At 38.9% G+C, this 20,066-nt stretch overlaps 1 protein-coding gene across 1 annotated transcript in view; it reads right to left on the reverse strand.

Annotated features, from left to right (window-relative positions):
* Positions 1–20,066, reverse strand: part of LOC127425361 (polypeptide N-acetylgalactosaminyltransferase 9) — a 153,475-nt gene that overhangs the window by 119,399 nt on the left and 14,010 nt on the right. The window contains exon 2 of the mRNA XM_051671287.1: positions 12,166–12,346. Coding sequence (XP_051527247.1) covers positions 12,166–12,346 — 181 coding nt within the window. The remainder of the gene's footprint in view (positions 1–12,165; positions 12,347–20,066) is intronic.

Below are 20,066 nucleotides of genomic sequence, written 5' to 3' on the forward strand. Positions count from 1 at the left end.
GAAAAGTCAACGCGGTGTCTAAATTTGACGCATACCCAAAGCCTCGCATTGATGAGTTGCTCGATCGGTTGAGCACTGCTCGATTTTATTTGACACTGGATTTGACAATGGGTTATTCGCAGATCCCCTTGACACCAATTTCCCGTGAAAAAACAGCCTTCACCAATTAGTGACACTTCAGTTCGGTTTGTTTGAAGCCCCGGCTACCCAGTGCTATACATTAGCTGCAAGCGCTCGCTGAGGGAGACTAAGTACAGCACCATAGAAAAGGAGTGTCTTGCCATCAAGTTGGCGGTCCTCACTCTCCAGTACTACCTGTTGGGGTGGGCCTTCACCCTCTGCTCGGATCACGCTCCACTCCAATGGCTCCACCGCATGAAAGATACCAACGCGTGGATCACCCGTTGGTATCTGGCTCTTCAGCCATTTAAGTTCAAGGTGGTCCACAGACCAAGAGCACAGATGGCTGTCACCGACTTCCTTTCCAGAAATGGCGGGGGGGAGTGGTAGACAGGCCGGATTTCTTCCCGGCCTGAGTCGGGCAGTTTGACAGAACGGCCGGAAGCACAGCATCTCCCCCCAGAGATGGGGGGGGAGTTAGTCAGACCAGTGGCGCCCCATCCTGAATCGGGTGGAGGAGGAGTGTGATGAGGAGGAGGGCATGGCCAGATCGTGATGGAGCATGGCTGGTGCTGAATCAGCTAATCAGCAGGACAGTGAGATAAGGGGCAGCCGGAGATGCCAGTTCGAGAGAAAGAGAGATGCATGCGGCTGCGCTTCATGTGTGTCTGTTCGTTTATGTTTTATGTTGTTTTAAGTTCATTTATTTAATTAAACCTTTATGTTGACTGTTCAGCCGTTTCCCACCTCCTCCTTGCCCGTCCTTGAACTGTTACATAGTCCAAACTCAAATGGATTAAGTAAACTTCAGCTTTACAAATTGAATTGGATAGAACACAATCAAGTCACGTTGTGACAAAATATTCTAGAATTGTGTTGCTTTAGTTAATTTTAACTAAGTAAACTGAACAACCTGCAAAAATCGTCTACAGAGAAATAATTCCAAGCATGAATTTGTATTATTTCTTGTCTGATAATGTATTATAAAAATAAATAAATAGGATATTTACAGTGCCAGCTGAGCAAATATCATTCACAGCTATGTATAACCTTCCTCCAACACCATGTAGTTTCTGCAGGCATAGTATCATAAAGAAGGTTTGATAAGGCGATTAAAGCATTTCTTTTGCTTCCCTGCAAGTCGCTCTTTTTCCAATGCCTTAATTATTTTCCCTCAATTGTTCATGCAAAGCCCAATGAATACAAAACTCATGCTACCAGCAGTATTATTCCATAAAATGCGCATGAACACATGCATTTTTAAAATAATCTGAGTAAATCATTCTGCATATTATCAAAGCAGAGGAAAGCACCACTGCGTTAAGCTGAAATAGCAATAGTGTCAAAACAACAATGCTGTGTCAGAGTCTACACTTCAGAAAACCATTTTCTGTCATGACCGTGACCGTGATTTCCCTGCCATGCGCTCTTTGGTCTGTCTTGTTTCATGTCCGGAGCATGGTGTCTGGCTCCTGAATTCCTGTCTGGTTACATTTCGGTCTGTGTCGGGATCTGGACACTCATGCTCCATGTTTTGTCTGTCTTTGTTTGAGCACATGGCTTCGGGTTTGTATTTCTCTTCCGTGTGCTCTTTGGTCAGTCCCGTGTCTCATGTCTGGAACATGGTGTCTGGATCCTGACCCTTCAGTCTGGTTCGGTTTCGGTTTTGGTGTCGGGATCCGGACACTCGTGTTCCATGTCTTGTATTGGCGTGAGTGCATTGCGCTTGTCATCTTGGCGGCATGCACTCACGTCAATAATCTATGTCTGTCTCTCACAACCATGGACGCACGTTGCGTTCTCTTTGTGCTGTGCCCCCGGGTCACGTTGTGCTGAGGGTCGGTCACTTCGGTCTGAGGTGTCGGGTGTGTGTGTGGCCAAACTCTCGCACAGATGTCCTGTCTCATTTTGTCACCTATTGCGTGCATCGTGTGGCGCTTACCTCGCAATGTACGCTCAGGCTTTGCTTAGTGTGGGTATGCTTGGCATTGCTATGCATTCTCTCGTCTGTTCTGTTGGCTGGCATGAGCGAATATTGCCTTATTGTCTTGGCGATGTGCGCTCAGGCCATTCTGGTGTTTTTTTGTCTTGTGAGAGCACGTGGCTTTGTTTTGTTCCTGTATCGTCACGTGTCTCTCTGCCTTGCATCATACCCCGCCTCCTTTTTTGCCCGTTATTAGTTTATTAATCACACCTGCCCTGTCTCTCTAACCTGTTGATTTCTCTCCCTATTTTAGTCTTCTCATGTGTGCTGTCCAATCCCAGTTTGTCTTGTATGTTTCCAGTTGGTATTGTTGGTGGGTTCTGTTTATTATCTGTTTCAGTCCGGTTCACAATCCCTTCATTACTCGGTCAGGTCGGTCCTGGTGTACCCTGTTTCCCCTACCCCACCCTGGATTACCTTTCTTCTTCGGGGTAGTTTAGGTTTAAAACTCAATAGAGCTTATACCTTAAAATCCTCATCTGTTTGGGAGGATATTTATTTAGCTTTTAGTGCCACACAGTGGATATTTCACCTCCTAACTGCCACGATATGTGTAATGAATCAAGTGATTTCATTTAGCAAAAATGCCGCCAGTCATGTACATTTTCATGTAATCAGACTGCATTATACCTTTAGTGAATCGGGCAAATAAACAACACAGACTTATTTTTAATTTAAGTGTATTTTGTCTTTTATCTATTCACTTTAAAGCATAAACCTTATGTTCTAACACCCATTTTTTGCAGTGTAGGTTGTTTAATCATAGACTTATGGGACTGAATGAATTTATATGCAAATTTCAAACAACAAAGCTACTTTTCCCATGCAATATGAGCTGAGCTGTGTGGGTCGTTCGCTTAGATTCACAACCATAAATAATTTTACACTTTCATTGCTCTAGTTGCTACATCCAATTTAGGCCATTGCTCAAGTCTGAATTTGTACAGGTGGACAGAAGCAGGTACGCAAGCAGCTGTGGGCTGTAACAGGATGAGAGATGGACTTATCTGTGTGAAATAGAGCTAAAGCTGCCAGTCGAGTTATCATAATTTGACCTGGAAACAAGACATGACAGAAAAAGACACCTAGATTAAGACTTACTCCTACCTCTCTCTCACTCTATCCACTAACTCTCACTGAATCATTTCTCTCTATGAGGTGTCACATTAACCTCTAACCTTTCCACTCTGGAGTGTTTTTATTCAACTTGCTGATTGCGATCGTCCCTCTACTTTAAACATAATCATTTGCGTTGTCACTGCACCATGTTTTCACTGATCACATCTTATTAGCAGGAAAAGCAGTGATGAAGAAGTTGATGCATCTAAACACCTTTTTGATCTCATTGCCACAGATCCATTGGTTCTCAACTGGTTGATCATATCTAGTGGTCGATCGATATTTGGGTACCAATACCAATACAGATTCCGATACGATATCTACAATATAGGGTTGCCAATAGCTGGTATACTGTAAATGATTTAAATATAGGAAATGAGATGTAGCTAAATAAAATAGCTAAAAATGAAATAAGCACTTATTAAACACTTATTTCATATATACAGTATATAAATCGAAATAAAATTTTGGTACAGTGTTTGCTAGTCTTAGCTGATTAAAGCTGGTTTACCTGGTCGGCCAGCAACTTGTGCCAAAACCCCCTATAAAATCAAACAGACAAGCCTGACCAGGTTTGGAGGCCAGTAAAGACCGGTAAACCAGTTTAGGTTGGTTTAAGCTGTTTTTTAGCTGATATTAAATGTAAAAATTGTTTTCTGAAGCAAAACTAGTGGACAATCAAAGGCACAGGAAAAGAGGGAATTCTACCATCTATCTGTTCTTTTATAAATGTACACAGTCACTGCATGTCTGGGATCAGGTAAACACTAGAAGTCTTCATGGTTCCAAAAATCCGTGCCCGAACCCAAAGAGACCTGGAAATGTACTAATGTATGACCCGAACTGGACCCGTCTATTATTTGAAAGCTTGGACCCGTACCCATGCAGTACCGAGAAATGCCAGACCCGGCCCCGAGCCGGACCCGTCTATAATTTGAAAGCTGGGACCCTGACCCGGCTGGGAGACATAGACCCGATCAACACCAATTTCACAGCTGATTGCTATTAACAAATTAATTTACAAGTTGTGAAAACAAAACTTTGTGTCTTACCTAATGTAACATTAGTAGCCTTCACCCCTGTGCCTGGCCATGATGCATATAATCCACCCTCCTTGCCAAGAAAGTTGGTAAAATACATCCAGGTTTTCTGTGATTCCTCTCTTGCTGATTGAAACAGCATAGCTAATCTACTCATTATTTCAGCTTCAAAATCCACTTGCTGTCACGGTGACAGATGACAAACGCGACTTGTTTAGAATCAACTTTGCAGTTTGTTTGTATCTTGCATAAGATAACTTCGACTGTTTGCCCTTTTGAACTATAATAACAATTGCTCGTTAATTGCCATGGCTGCTAACGTTAGCATTGCTAATTTGCTATCGTGTGCCTTAACTCCGCTCTGCCTCTGAAGTCCATCATAATCAGTGCTGTCTTATCACGGCCGGGTCTTCTCGGATCGACTCGGGTATTACACATTATGTTAAACAGACCCAGGATCCGCAGCAATAGAATGGGACCGGACCCGACTGACCATATAAAACGTGGATCCGAACTCGTACATGTCCCGGGTCGGGTCTCAGGTCCTCGGGTTAGGGTCGACCCGTGAAGACCTCTAGTAAACACATAAACAATGTGCCAATCCATTTCATTCATTTTAGAGTGCTCAATCTCCTTGTATATGCCTTCATTGTTCATCCTTTCCCATGTTAATAATAAAATGCCTCTTTGATGTAATTATATTGATCTGTTGTCTTCAGTTAGTGGTAAATTAATTTGCGTCAAGTACTTGAAGTGAGGTCAGCCTGACATTTCTCAAGTGACTACTTTTCTTGTGCTTGCATCAAAATATGCATACTTTGTTTGGGAAAACACATCAATTGGACCTTCGACCAGAGAGACTGAAGAACTAGATATCCCAGTCATCTCAAATTAAACATACATAAAAGAGAAATGGCCATCAATTACACTGCCCCTCAGGACATCAAAGTCCTTTGGAGAGCTACTCCACAATTAGCTAAGAAACTCATCAAAAGTGGTTTGCAGGGAATGGGTGAAATAAACACATAGCACCCTGAGGCTCAATGCTATTGGCTGAATACTATTGATTGTGTCCTTTATGACGAAACACTAAAAAATAATATGTATTTTTGAAACTGTTTCTAGCAGATGTTGCAACAATTATCTAATATGACCAATCTGTGTTTGACTGTGGACTAGAACTAGATTTGATAAACTAAACCACTGTTCAAAAATAGTTACATTTATTAAAAATAATACAAATAAACAATGTTTCTGTAGAGTAATATAGCTCATTACCATGACCGTAGGTTATGCAACTTGGCTCAGAAATTTAGAATTCAACTGATGTTCAACTGTGTATCAGCTTTTTTACAAAGGCTTTTTTCATCCAATAAGAATCCAATCAGTTTTAACAAATCTGTTTTGGAAAAAAGAATGAAAGAAAGAAAAATCTAAAAATTTTATTTGGCCAATCATTGTAAATGTGTTACAGTGGTAAATGTAAAATTGTAAAAGTGCGGTAATATGTTTTCATTTTTAATTTTCATAGTTCTTAGCGAAACAAGGAGCCTGCGATTTTTTTTTTTTAATCACTTTTGACAATGTTTGTAGAAGTTATACCCATGAGTTACAGAAATAATTATGACACTTATGTTTCCACTCTCATAACAAGAACTGTAGGACTTCAAGAGGTGTGTAACAATTGGAACTTCCCCTAATGCAGTGTATTTGCAGTGGGTTGGATTGTGAAAGTCAGATGGAGATATCTTAGGTAACATGTGTTGAGGAGCGTGAATAATTGTGTTTATCAGGGATGCATCCAGCAAGCATTATTGCCAAGACACACACACACACACACACACACACACACACACACACAATGAATTCGGATTTATACACAGCTTAAATAAAAACAAGAAAAGCAGTTTTAGATTCACAACCAGAATTGCAAAGACAACCTCTATCAAAACAGTTTATATAAGACACAGACCTATCAGTATGTTAAAAAACTTCTTGAAATCATTATAGGTTTTCATGGACATAGGTTTTAAAATTTCATGCATTAGCTTTCAAGGGTATATTTTTGTTCAGTTGATTATTCAGTGTTTCAGATTAACTAAATAAAAGTAGCAACGTTACTAACTTAAAGGAGTCATGTCATGAGGAAATAATATTTTGAAATATTTTGACAATTTCAGAACTCAAAACTTAATCCCAAATGCAATAAAAGCATTTATTGAAACCAAACTGCAAAAACACCTCGTTCTCTGCTTCCACGACTTCCCTACGTCACTAAGGGACTCAATTCATGACTGCCTCTACAGCAACATCAATGCCTAATTTTACATCATCGCACCCTTGGCCCCACCCACTGGCACTCTGTTCGTACTAAGAGAGAGAAAGCAGGAAAAACAGACATTGTGTGGCCTACTAACTATTTCTGAACACCAAAGGGGACCCATCTTGACTATTTTGAATTATTTCTGTTTATAAACATGCAATAGACAGACATCTTTGACCGTTGTCATGTATCCCGTGCTGGTTTTAAAGGATGCGCTGTCAAGTTACAACTCTGAAAAGGAGACCCCATTCTGTTTAATTCAGCTGCGCTGCATCTTGCTGTTTTAAGCACAAAAGCATCCTGGACGTGTTCTTGCACCTATCTGCACTATTTTTAATTGTTGGTGTATGAACATGCACTAGATGGACATCTTTGGCCATTTTGATGCGTTTCCGGCATTGGGCGCATCAGTGCAAGATAATACTGAATGTGTGTGCGTCATGTGGATGTGTCTTCAGTGTATTTCGGCGTGGACTGTATGTTTTTTTTTGGCTCATATCAGCGTGGATTGCTTGTGAACCAGTCATAATATGATTCAAGCTTTGCAAAATAACAGTTACTGAAGGATGGGGCAGTTAAAAACACCATTGGACCCAGCTGCAAAACTGTAAGTAACTAGTTTCATTCATGAATATTTTGAATGTCATGAGTGTTTGATAGTTTATGGTGCTGCTGTGCTTGATTGTACAGTTTAATATATTTGGATGCAATGTATTGGATATGTGTTATGTGAAAACCCATAAGTTTCATTTTATAATGATGTGGAGCTGGTTCATTCACTTCCAATTGAGTTTCAAATATGGCTGTATTCGAGGGGCTGCAAGATGTTAGCCAATCATAACAGTGGCCGTTAACATTGAAGTTTCAAGGAGATGCTGGCCCTGTCCCAATACCCCCACTTGCGGTTTTGGTCTTGCCTACTTTGCCTACTCTTGTTGTGTGCCTCATCCAATAGGAGTTGAGAGTTCGATCCTTTAGTGAGCAAGGCTTCATGGGATTTGTAGTCTGTTTAGGACTCCCTTTGTTTGATTTTGGCGCGATTTTTATCAGTAAGATTTACGACTTGGTGTGTGGGGGCTGAGTTAGGTTTTATGACTGTGTAAGGCCTGCCTTTGTCTTCTATCTGAATACATGAGGCCCAACATAGGCAAGTACCAGACTTCTTTATTTTGTTCCACAGGTGGTGCTAACTCTGCATGCCCTGCATCAAAAATTCTTTGCATGAATGCGATGAAATGCTTTTGCATTTGAGGCTTCTTCTTTAGTGTCTGACAAAGTAGCAGGAGACGTTTAAAACTCTGATCTCTATTGTTGGGAAGTCGCTCACGTGGAATTCAGAAAGGAAGAGGTGCGAACCAGCTGTTGGAGCTGTTGATGAATATTTCCTTGTCCATCAGTTTTATGAATGCTCGATCTTCAATGAAAGAGGCTACCTTGTCATCATCTTGCGTCTGATCAAAGATAGCTTTACCCAGAAAGTACTCAGACCAAGTGGCTGGGTAGTAATGACAGCCATGTGAAGAAATGGCATGACCCTTGTTGTCTACCTTCTCTTTCACCTGTATCTGATTAGGACATGGATCACGTAAACTTGGACGTCCATTGAGGAGGATGTTTGTACGAAACACATTAATAGTGCTAGGTTTCTGTGCCGACCCTAAGCAGGCATTTCCAACTATCACCCAGCCAAAGTCAAGTTTTTGGGCGTATGGTGCATTGTTTGGGCAGTTGTGTTGTTTCCTCACTTTGTGAACTTGAATGATGTCTCTCCCCAAGAGCAGCAATATTTGAGCATCTAGATCAATCTCTGGTATTTCATGAGCAATAGACTTCAGATGAGGGAACTGGCATGCAATGGTGGAAGATGGGATCTTAGAATGATCATCAGGCATGTGATTACACTCGATAAGCACTGGGAGTGACACACATTTTTTTCCATCCATAGAGACTGCCTGAAATCCTGTGGCTCTTCTTCCTGAATTTCAGTCACCCCAGCACAGGTTCTACGAGTGTATGGATGCTCTGTGCCTTTTATTTTGAACAGATAAAAAAAAAAAAAAAAAAAAAAAAAAAAAAAAAAAAAACAGACCTAGCTAAAGATCTATTACTTTGCTCATCGAGCACTGCATACATCTTCACCATTTTCTATGGATGACCCTCAGGAAACACTCTTATCAGGCATACCTTTGAGCATGATTTGGGTATTTGACTGTCTCCACAAATCTCTGTAGATTGAGCTGTGATGTCAGCAGGAGGGCTTTTATCATTCTCCCTGCCATGATCTGGTGTGGGGTCCTTTAAATTCCAGGAAGGAGGACCAGGATGAAGTGCGGACACATGCTTATCGCTATCACATTCATTGCAATTGATTGCTGCTTTACATTTCTTTGCAAGGTGAATAGTTGAACCACAGCACCTATGGTGTGTGCTACACCATTCTCTTTAAAAAATGTCTGTCTTTCTTCTAGAGTCTTTGCTCTGAACCCATGACAATGTCTCAAAGGATACGGCTTGTTTTTGTGTATAGAACACTGTTTTTCTATGTCAAAAGACTCATTAATGAAATTTCTTGTAGAAAGAAACACAGGTGTTGATGCCACACCTGTCTTGTGGGTGGATACAGCAAATTTTTCTTTTGTCTTTTTACCATTGGCTCTATCTTGTTGAGTTGTGCTAAGTGTGCCGATACTGAAGCTTGGGTCATTTCAAGCATGTGCTTCCTGACAGACGAAGTCAGTAAGGAAGGAAAATGGAGGGAATGTAACATTACACTTCCTTTTGTACTCAGAACCTTGATAAATAAATTTTTCTTGCAGGTGATAAGGCAACTCCTCCACAATTGGATTGACTCCTCTGGATGTGTCCAGGTAAGAAAGTCCTGCTAGGTTGTCTTCATCTTTGGCTGACTGTATCTCACATAGCAGATCTCCGAGCTCGCTTCATTAGAGTTAGTCAAAAAGTGCTTTCTCAATCACCTCAGAGGAGCCTTACATTTCCTCTAAATGTTCCCAAGCCATCTTAAGCCCAACATCGGGATACCTTATATTCACTGACCTGATGCGTCTCACTTATTCAGATGACTGATTGCCGAGCCACTTTATTAGTAAGTCCAACTGTTCATTGGAAGTTAGTTTAAGCCCACTGGTGGCATTTAGGAAAGAAGACTTCCATGTCCAGTAATTTTCTGTGTGGTCGTTGAATTTTGTGAGCCCAGAGTTAATGAGCTCACGACGGGCAAGAAACCTTGCTAAATCACTCATTTCTACTTCACGATGTAGAGGTGGCTGAGTAGTGTATGACTCAGTAGGTGTATGGTCAGTGTATGCCTGTGCAAAGGGCCAGTAGTTATCTGAGCTTTGCACGTTAGGCTGGGAATTTCCGACTGTATCAGCGTGGAGCTTTAAGACTGAATCACTGACCTGTTTAAGACAGTCAGGAGGCATGCACCTTGGAGAGTTCTCTGTTGACTGCTTGTTTTCACTCTCTAAAAGGTTTTATGAAATCAACTTGTGACGTAGTAGGCTCAGTTAAACTTGTTTCCATTGGAAGGGCAAATATGGAGTGATATGAGTGCTGCTCCACATAATCACTAGTGCGCTGCACCTGATCTGCAGGAGCAGCAATCTGGTCATTTGAGTGATAACTGCCTTCCTCCATGTTCACAACAGTCTCCTCCAATATTCTAGCCTCAGCCATAGCAGCAGCAGCTTCCTTCTCATGTTCAAGTGCTGTAAGACTGCCTTTCTCTCCTTTCATTTCATTTTCTTTCTTGACATAATATGCACATGTACGCTCTGCCTCTAGCTCATGTTTTTGCTGCAGCCATGCTAGCTGATATCCTACTAGACCTTTTGGATGTTGTGGATGAGAATGTGACAACAGATCTAGTTTCAAATGTCTTCTGCTCTGATTTTCTCTCACTCTCCATGTTGTATCATGTATGGGTTCTACTTATGAGTGCCGTAATGATGTAAATGGGTGTGATATGTGGAGAGATTTGAGAACTGGAGAGAGCTGGCTCTGTTGCTTGTTTGGGGAGGATACCACTATTCTACCCCTGCTGCAAGTAAGTTGCACCTCGACAGATAGTTAAACAGGTTGAGGCCTGATGTAAAGTCGGACCCAAAGACTCTCTTTTGGAATTCACTAGATTCTGTTCATCACTTTTGCCACCATTTTTGTGTTTTCCAGTTGCATTAGTTGCATTTTGTGTAAATGTGTCAATTTAATGCTGTCACCCTAACTGCAATCCTAGATAAATACTGCTATGACAGTAAAAACAAACTATTTCATTTGATAATAATTTAAAAAGATTAAATTACCCCCTAAGTTGCTTCATTGTAGTTAGCTTTTTGTTAGTAGCTAGTACAGTTGCTAGCTACACTTTCAAAAGAGCAGCTTGCCTGTAGTTTAATTACTCATTAAATTACGAGCAGCTTGTGGAGTTGCAGTGTCAAAGACGCTTTAACAACACAGCTAATAACCAATAATCAAGTGGTGAGGACCAATGAGGAACCAAACCAGCAATCAAAACAAAAACTTAGAGGATAAGCCATTGACATATCTCGTGTCATCTGTCTGTTCCTTTCCTGTTTCACATTGACAGATATTAATGCCACAGATAGCATATACTATCTCCTTTCAATCAATGGATCTGTACTTTGTCACTGTGTCCTAAATATAGCTTAATATGACCATTAGTATTTCAGGACTGTTTCTAAGGCCTCTTTTCCATATAAAATACCCCTGGACTCTTATTCCATTATTAACATTCCTCGCATAAACACTATCCTGGTGGGCAGGGATAATATTCCTACACTGTTATATTTTTTTATTATTATTATTCTTCACTGCTAGCTATTGACTCTATTAATGTGAATTCTCTCCTGAAGGGTGTTGTAAAGCTAAAATGTGGGGAGTGATTCAGCCACTGGGCTATTTATAAACCCTTTTCCTTTGTATAACATGGTTTGAAAAATCTACTCAGCAGTGTAGTTGGTTTTAAAGGGCCATGGCTTTTGTAATAACACTAGCCAAAGCAGCACATAACAAAGTTGTAATTTGTTGCAGTTGCATGTTTCCAATAGTTTTCCTTTTCCTTCTCCTTTATACCAAATTACAGAGCTTTACTCTGCTGTGGAGAAACTGTTTAAACCAACCTAAGTGGTTTGCTGGTCACTCAGCCTGGTAAAGCCAGTAGGAGCTTGCCAATCAGCTAAACCGCCTAAACACCTGTTTAGCCAGGCTGAGAGAGCAGCTAAACAATCTTAAACCAGTGAAGACTAGCAAACCACCTGGTTTAAGATGTTTTTTCAGTAGGGACAGAACTGTGTGGATTTTTACATTTCATATACTGTACAAGACATCTCAAGTAAATAATGTCTTTAATGGTTGACAATATCTGTAATTTTTGACAATGTAACACATTTGACAGAAATGAATAGCAGCACTTTTAATAGGTATGTGTGTCAGACTAGAACAAATGCCTTTGCGCACACACTGCAGCTTGACTACACGTCTATTTTTTTCTCAACCTCCAAGGGCATATTCTGTGTTTAAAGTCACTGCAGCACACTCACTTTTTCGGCCTGTAGTCTGGAATATTCCTGTCCAGGGAGATGCGATCACTGAGTTGGGCATTGTAGCCATACTCCTCATATCTCCCTTCGCTCTCTCGGCTGTCCTCCCCCAGCGTGACCGGTGCTCCGCCCTGTCCGAGACCTCCAGGACCCTCGACCAGACCCATGGGCTTGGCAAGACCTGCAGGGAATTGTCTTTGGTTTAACTTTAGTTAACATGACAGTAGTCTCAGCATCAGAAGGCACAACTACAGACCGTTCACACTAAACTTAGGCCACATCCACACTATTAATTTGAAAACTCAGTATTCAGTTCCCTAAATGTCATCGTTTTCCAAAGTATATGGTAACAGAGAGCGTTTTCGAAACTCTTTATGGAGGAAAATGCCGTTTTAGTGTGGATTAGAGGTGTAATTGTAGCTAAATTAATACATTTTCAAATAAAAACACATTAGTGTGGATGTAGTAAGCGCTAATCTGACTGGCTGGTTTTACACAACTTCTGTCAGTAAGGGTACACAGGCTTTTTATATCAGTCCATCTATCAGTATTAAAGCCATGTTTACAAGGTACCGGATTGATACAACGAGCTTTTGAGGATGAAATCAACACTGTATATGCCAACGTTTGTCAGGTTATTGACATGAAGACATTGAGAGTTTTGTTTGAGGTACTTAGTAGCAATTAAACTACTTTTCTATAAACGAACCTGTAAATTCTGCTTTGTTTTCTTAATTATGGGAAATAGTCTGAACTTATTTTCTGTACTGTACTGCACTTACTGTAGTCTCTAAACATTCTCCGCCATTTATTTTCATGTGTTTTCTGCACAATTATTTGTATTATGGTGGTATAATACAGTATATCTAGGATAATCCCACCCCTTAATGGTTCATTGACTAATACAAACTGTGAATAAGTATAAAAGATAAAAAAAGATTAAAAAAAAAGATTAAAAAAAAAAAAAAAACTAGGTGTGCAACAAAGTTATCAAAAAAGTATAGCCACTGGTGCTCATTGGAAAAAGGAGTTACACAAATTCTTGAAAAAAGAGAAAAATCCAAGGCACTAAAGTGGTATGAATTAAAAAGCCTTTATTTAACTGGGCTACAACATCTAAAACGGTCAAAGCATTTCGGCTACGAAAGCCTTCATCAGGGTATAATTCCCCAGTACAAAGAGGCACAATATATAGTCTTGGCCATCAGTGAAAACATCAACAGCTGATCAACAAGAGGGAGTGGCTCACAAACTAGCTGTAAATTTCCCAAGTATTCAGATGAAGTAAAAAATTACCAACAGATAGTACACTTAAAACAACAGAAACAACAACAACAATCACACACACATACACAAATACATATATATTTAGTATACACATACACATACATACATACACATATGTTAATTCATAACAGTATTTATAAGAACCAACAAAAAAGGTGTAAAATCTATTTCTTCATTAACATCAGGTAACATAGTGGCATGGAGTGTATATATCCAAAACGTTTCTCGTTGAAGTAGACGTTTAATCTATTACCACCTCTTATTGAACATGGGATAGATTCTATTCTATTGTAAACTGTGAATGATTGATTTACATGTCAGCAGAGGTGGGTAGTAACGTGCTACATTTATTCTGTTACATTTACTTGAGTAACTTTTTGGGGAAAAAAATGTACTTTTAGAGTAGGTTTAAAAGTGGGTACTTTTTACTCTCACTCAAGTAAATTTCTAATGAAATTTTTTTTACTTTTACTTCTTTACAATGGGAGGCGTTCCTGTCGTTACATTACTGGGTTTAATTTTAGTTCATGTGCAATTTATTGAGAGATTACTGAATGGGACTTTTATGAGAATGTAAGTTCACACAGCTGTGCGCGCTGTTGACACAGACTGTCACTCAAGTCATCAATGCTGCAGCATCAAACTCTTCAAAGTGAAACACTTTCTTCGCTCCGTACAGTGAAAAAAATAATATTTTTGTCATGCAATGCCTTCATTTAACACCAAGACAAGCAGATATTTCAAGATTAAAATTTAAAGCAGCATGTCCAGGTAAGTTTTGGCTCTAATGCTAACATGGGCTTTTCTGTGTAATGTGATGGTCATTTTCAGGGTGATAATGTAACAGAGCTCTTATGACATCAGTTTTAAGGGTACATTTTTAAATCAATGAAGCAATATATCAGTGCGTTTTGTCCCATATGTCATCAGCAGTATTTACGCATTTACTGGAAACTATTGCAGTTACTTCGGGCGGATTAACTGTATAAATCCATGTAAACATCCAAGTTAAGTGTAAATGCCTTTTGCTCTGCCGATCGCATGATTGACAACTGGAGTGCGAACAGACAGCATTTCTGTGCATCAATTGTACATTCAAAATAAGAGTGAATTGTGGGTAAGAATGAGTGAACAAAAGTAGGGAACGAGTGGCTCACTTAGAATTCAGACACTCCTACAAAATGGCGGACAGTCGAAATAGTGCACTATATAGTGGATAGGGGCGGTTTCAGACACAGCAAGTGTTCCGTGACCGGGGTGGGTGCCCTACCCTGCGTTTAGGGAGCGGTAGTACTGCTGTACAGAACTAATTATCAAAATTCTTTCAACACTGAAAACTGTAACTACACTGATATAAGAATCCACACAGCACTTTAAAAGCTATGAAATAGCAAAAGCAGGCATTAATAAAGCATGATCTTGCTTTGGATTATATTTCAGCATTATATATAATGTCCGTGTGGGACATTTTCATATTTTCACTGTAATAATTACTAGAAGTGTTTCCAAACCTCTCTTCTTATTGACAAATTCATCCAGATCTGACAAGAGCCCTTAAAGGAATAGTTCACCCAAAAATTACAATTCTCATTATTTACTCACCCTCATGCCACCCCAGATGTGTATGTCTTTCTTTCATCTGCTGAACTCAAATGAAGATTTTTATAATTTATAATTATAATTTTATAATTTTTTATAATTAATTTATAATAATTAATTATAATAATTTATAATTTTGTCCCATATTTTTTTTTTGTTTTTATAATTTTATAAATTATAATTTTGTTATAATTTTGTCCCATTTTAGAAGAATTTCTCAGCTCTTTAGGTCCATACAATGCAAGTGAATGGGTGGCAATATTTTAAAGCTAAACAAAATCACATAAATCAACATAAAAGTAATCCATAAGACTCCAGTGGTTAAATCAGTGTTTTTTCCGAAGCGATGTGATAGGTGTGGATGAGAAACAGAGAAACAGATCACCTTCACATTCTTCTTCTTGTGTTTTTGGTTATTCACATTCTTCTCTGCATATCGCCCCCTGCTGGGCAGGGAGAAGAATGTCTAGCAAAAAATGACAAATATTGATCTGTTTCTCACCCACACCTATCATATCACTTCTGAAGATATGGATTTAACTAATGGAGTCTTATGGATTACTTTTATTTTACCTTTATGTGCTTTTTGGAGCATCAAAATTTTGGCCTACAGAGCTAAAATATTCTTCTAAAAATCTTAGTTTGTGTTCTGCAGAAGAAAGGAAGTCATACATATCTGGGATGGCATAAGGGTGAGTAATTGATAAGAGAATTTTCATTTTTGGGTGAACTATCCCTTTAAAGTGATAGCTCAGCCATAATTTATTATTCTGTCATCATATCTCTACCCTCTTTTAATTGGATACTTTCTTACTCTTACTCAAGTAATTATTTATGTTAGTACTTTTACTTCTACTTGAGTAATTATTTTAAGTAATTGTACTTTAACTTGAGTACAGTTTTTGGCTACTCTACCCACCTCTGCATGTTAGACAGCTCTCCCTATCTAAGTGGGTGGTTCTTGGCCAGAATAACCTACAATATGGACAAGACCTTTTTTGCTGCAAAAGGTCTGGCTATGTGACAGAGGTCAGCATTTCTCATAAGCCCGTAGTCTTCAAAACTGGGTTCATTATTGTGGGAGTTCCCAGAGGTGACACACAAATCAAAATAGGTGAACAAGAACACAGGGCGAAAATTGAATGTTGGACACCAAGACACCACCTTCGTCTTTTGACACCCCTTTCAAGCAGACCTCTCCAGAGAAAGAGGTGAAAACATTTACATTCATGCATTTGGCAGATGCTTCTATCCAAAGCAACTTGCAGTGCACTTATTACAGGGACAATTCCCCTGGAGCAACCTTGAGTTAAGTACATTGCTCAAGGACACAATGGTGGTGGCTGTGGGGATCAAACTAACAACCTTCTAATTACCAGTTATGTGCTTTAGCCCACTACACCAACTGTATTTAAAGGCTTGTCACTATGGGGTATGAATTGTTTCCTTTTAAAACACAAAACAAAAAATATGGACATTTTATTTAAATTGGCATTTTTATTTTTTGATTTGTGTAACTAAGACTCTTGTGAGGAAACATTGTTCTGACTAGGTGGTACTTGAATGTTCAGATATAATCAAAGGTGGTCTAAAAAGTTTGAGAACCTGCAATATAATCCATACTCCTTTACTAATTGGAATTGGATTGGCACATGAGTTGTTGCAGGCACAAGGCACTTTTACAGTTTAGATCGCTGTCAACTTCCTGTCCATAGTTTGACACCCAAAGAATGTTGGAAAGTATGTGAGGGGAAAAAAAAATGATAATTTCACAGAATAAATCCATTCCATCTTAGAGCTTCAATTCAATAGTGACTGCTAGGCAGTTGCTCCTAATCAGAATCATTAGTCTTGTGGGTGAATATTCCTAAACTGCTCAAGTTTTCGGCCTGAATAATTGACAAGTAATTTGAAAGACTGGATTCAAACCTTTGCAATGCTCTTTAACAGGAATAAAACAGGGGTAACAGACCCATTAAAGATGCCGTTTCATTTTGACATATAAAAGAGCAAAATGGTGTTTCGCTGAATTATTAACGAAGACATAAAAAATTCTGTCAGGTTTCGAAATAAGTGTATGATCCAAGCCTTAAATTACAAAAGCATTTATGACATACAAAGGTGTTTTATAATGAAAAGAGAGAAATAACTCTCTTTTTAACTTGCTCTTTTCATAAAATGAGCCACTGAAGTTACAAAATATCCACCTGTATTTAAAAGTTTATTATAGATAGTTCAGACTCTAAAGCCATGTCCACACTAATCCCTTTAAGTTTGAAGCCTCCATTTTCAGTTTCCTAACGTCTCAGTATTCGATGGAGGAAAACGTCATTGCAGTGTGGATGAGAGGCATAAACGTAGCTACATTTGATAAGTATGGATGTGGCCTAAGTTGGGATTGAATGAGCCGTTTTTTCCTATTTTTCTGATTTGACATTGTACCTCAGAATGTAAATAAGGTGGCTCTGAAAAACTACTTTTGTTTTGTTCCCAATGATGTCACCTGTAGATGAGTAAACTTTTGTGTTGATACAACAAAGTAATCAAAAGTTAATCTTTTCGAAAATATAATACAAAATAATGTATCCTAGTGTCCGAAAACATCTCCAAGTGTCCAAAAGCCTCTCCAAACAAATACCACATAAAAACTGTACATAAGAACGAATTACACATGCAAACACAACAATGACTAAAGGTTTGCATAGCATGCAGACACGATTTAAGTAATGAAATTTCACAGAATGAGTTTCATTTTGTGACATTTGAGTCATCGAGTCTGTGTCATGTACTTGGCGCCATCTCCTGGTGGCCATATTTAATAACAGTGATCGATCACATGACTCTCTGCCCAAATATGGAGGACTATCACCACTGATTGGAGCAATCTGAACCCAATCCGATTGGTTTAGGGTTCCATGAGGCTACAGCATTTCTGGTGCAGTCATCTGATCTGATCCAGAAGAGCTAACATGTTTGTAGCCAGATAGCAAGTTGCCTGGGGCCATTTTCATGAAATGTTCTTAAGAAGGAAATTCTTCTTAACTACCTGTGGCAGGGCAGAGGGCGGGGCTGGTTCGTGATTCCGCACACCCGGCCCCTAATTAGGCTGATTAAGCCTGAGAGAGATAAGGCCGATCGGAGACGGCAGTGTGACAGAGAGAGAGTTATGGACAGCTGTCTGACACCTGTAAGTGTCGCACTGCCGTCTCCGGACGGCCTTATCCCTCTCAGGCTTAATTAGCCTAATTAGGGGCCGGGTGTGTGGAATCAAGACCTGGCCTCGCCCTCTGCCCTGCCACACTACCATTTTCTTCTTAATTTCTAACTTAAGAAAAAAGTTAGGAATATTTTGTATTCCTCGAAAAAACTTCTTAAGAAAATTCTTATCTTTTTTCTTAAGATTGTTGTCAAGAAAAAACTTAAGAAGCATTCAAATTCGTAAAAAAATTTTTTCTTAAAAATTGGCGTAAATAACATCTTAAAGTTAGGAAAGATGTTTGATGAATGTCCTGTAGCTCAACTGGCAGAGCATGGTGCTCACATCACCAAGATCATGGGTTCAATTCCCAGAGAACGCACACACTGATAAAATGTGTACCCTAAGTGCACTGCTTTGGATAAAAGCATCTACCAAATGCATAATTTTAAATGAATTTACTGGGTTGTTTCAAATGTGATGTATTCTATCATGTTGAGTCATAATGGGCTGTTTACATAGAAATGTGATTTTAGACCAAAACACTTTTTGACTGTTTGTGTTTTGTTATTTGTTTTATCAGCTTGTAAACCGTGTAAATGTTTTCACCAAATTCAAACAATAAATGTTGTTTCGAAGCTTCTTAATGTGGTGACCAATCATTCTGATTCAAACGGATTCACTGCATAGCATGCTCTCTACGCATTCTTTAGAGTTCTTAGAAACATAATAATTATAACATTAAAAACCTGAAACTTTCTTTTTCACCCCCTTCCATATCCCTAACCGAGTTGGGCACAGTGGAGACAGCCTTTGCTACCCTTTCCCATTTACCTGCCTCTTACTTTCCGACGTGATATAATTATCAAGCTTCCCAAGGAGAACTTTTTCCTTGCAGTAATTTCCTCAACAAGAACCTCTTGTCTACAGAAATATTTGTTTCTTTTCTTTTCTTCCATGTCAAATTAAAAGTTATCAAATGGTTACTAGCAAGTAAATTCTCCTATGACGTGTAGTGTCGTTAAACTAAAACATTTATCTCTTTACTTAAAAAACAAATGATCGCGAGGTGCTTGCTGGGTAAAAAAGTTTAATAGATACATTTATAGTTACGATTTAACAGTGTTGAAGTATTGAATTTGCTGTAGGCTATTAGACAAGGCAAATCCATGAGCAGGCTAGTGTGATCAGACAATGTCAAGTCAAAGTCTTTTTATTCTGAAGAAAAAAAAATGTTCTTAAGAAAATATTTGAGAACTTCTTAAAAATGTTTCAAGGATTGCACTAAGGAACATTCTTAAGAACTTTATATAATTTATCCAAAGAACTTTCTTAATTTTTTCTTAAGAAATTTGTGTGAATCCGGCCCCGGGTAGTCAGATGCTGTGTGCATATTGTGCTTTATGTGGGTTAATTATCTTTGTGTGGGGGCTCGTTTTAAAGATAATTGCCTCCTCTAACTAATGGTATGTGATTTTTTATAGTCTGTTTATTTTTCGTGAAGTTATAAGTGAAAACGCTGCATATGAGCAATGAAATATGTATGTCAAAGACATCTACTTAGCTATTTTGTCTGAAAGTAAAACAAATAGGCTGGTTGTATTCTACTGTTTTAGAGCTTTCCAACAACATATGACACATGGTATTTAATGAGTTTTATGTTTTTACCGATTACAATAATATTGTATGTAAAGTGCAAAATTTTGTCAGAACACTTCTGATTTGTCTGCAAATTTTTTGCACAGTTTTGGTCATAATTCCTACATGCATTGTAAAGAAGAGCTTCTAAGCTTTAAAATTATACCTAATTTGTGTTGGT

Source organism: Myxocyprinus asiaticus, chromosome 3, assembly GCF_019703515.2.
Source record: "Myxocyprinus asiaticus isolate MX2 ecotype Aquarium Trade chromosome 3, UBuf_Myxa_2, whole genome shotgun sequence".
Classification (NCBI taxonomy): domain Eukaryota; kingdom Metazoa; phylum Chordata; class Actinopteri; order Cypriniformes; family Catostomidae; genus Myxocyprinus; species Myxocyprinus asiaticus.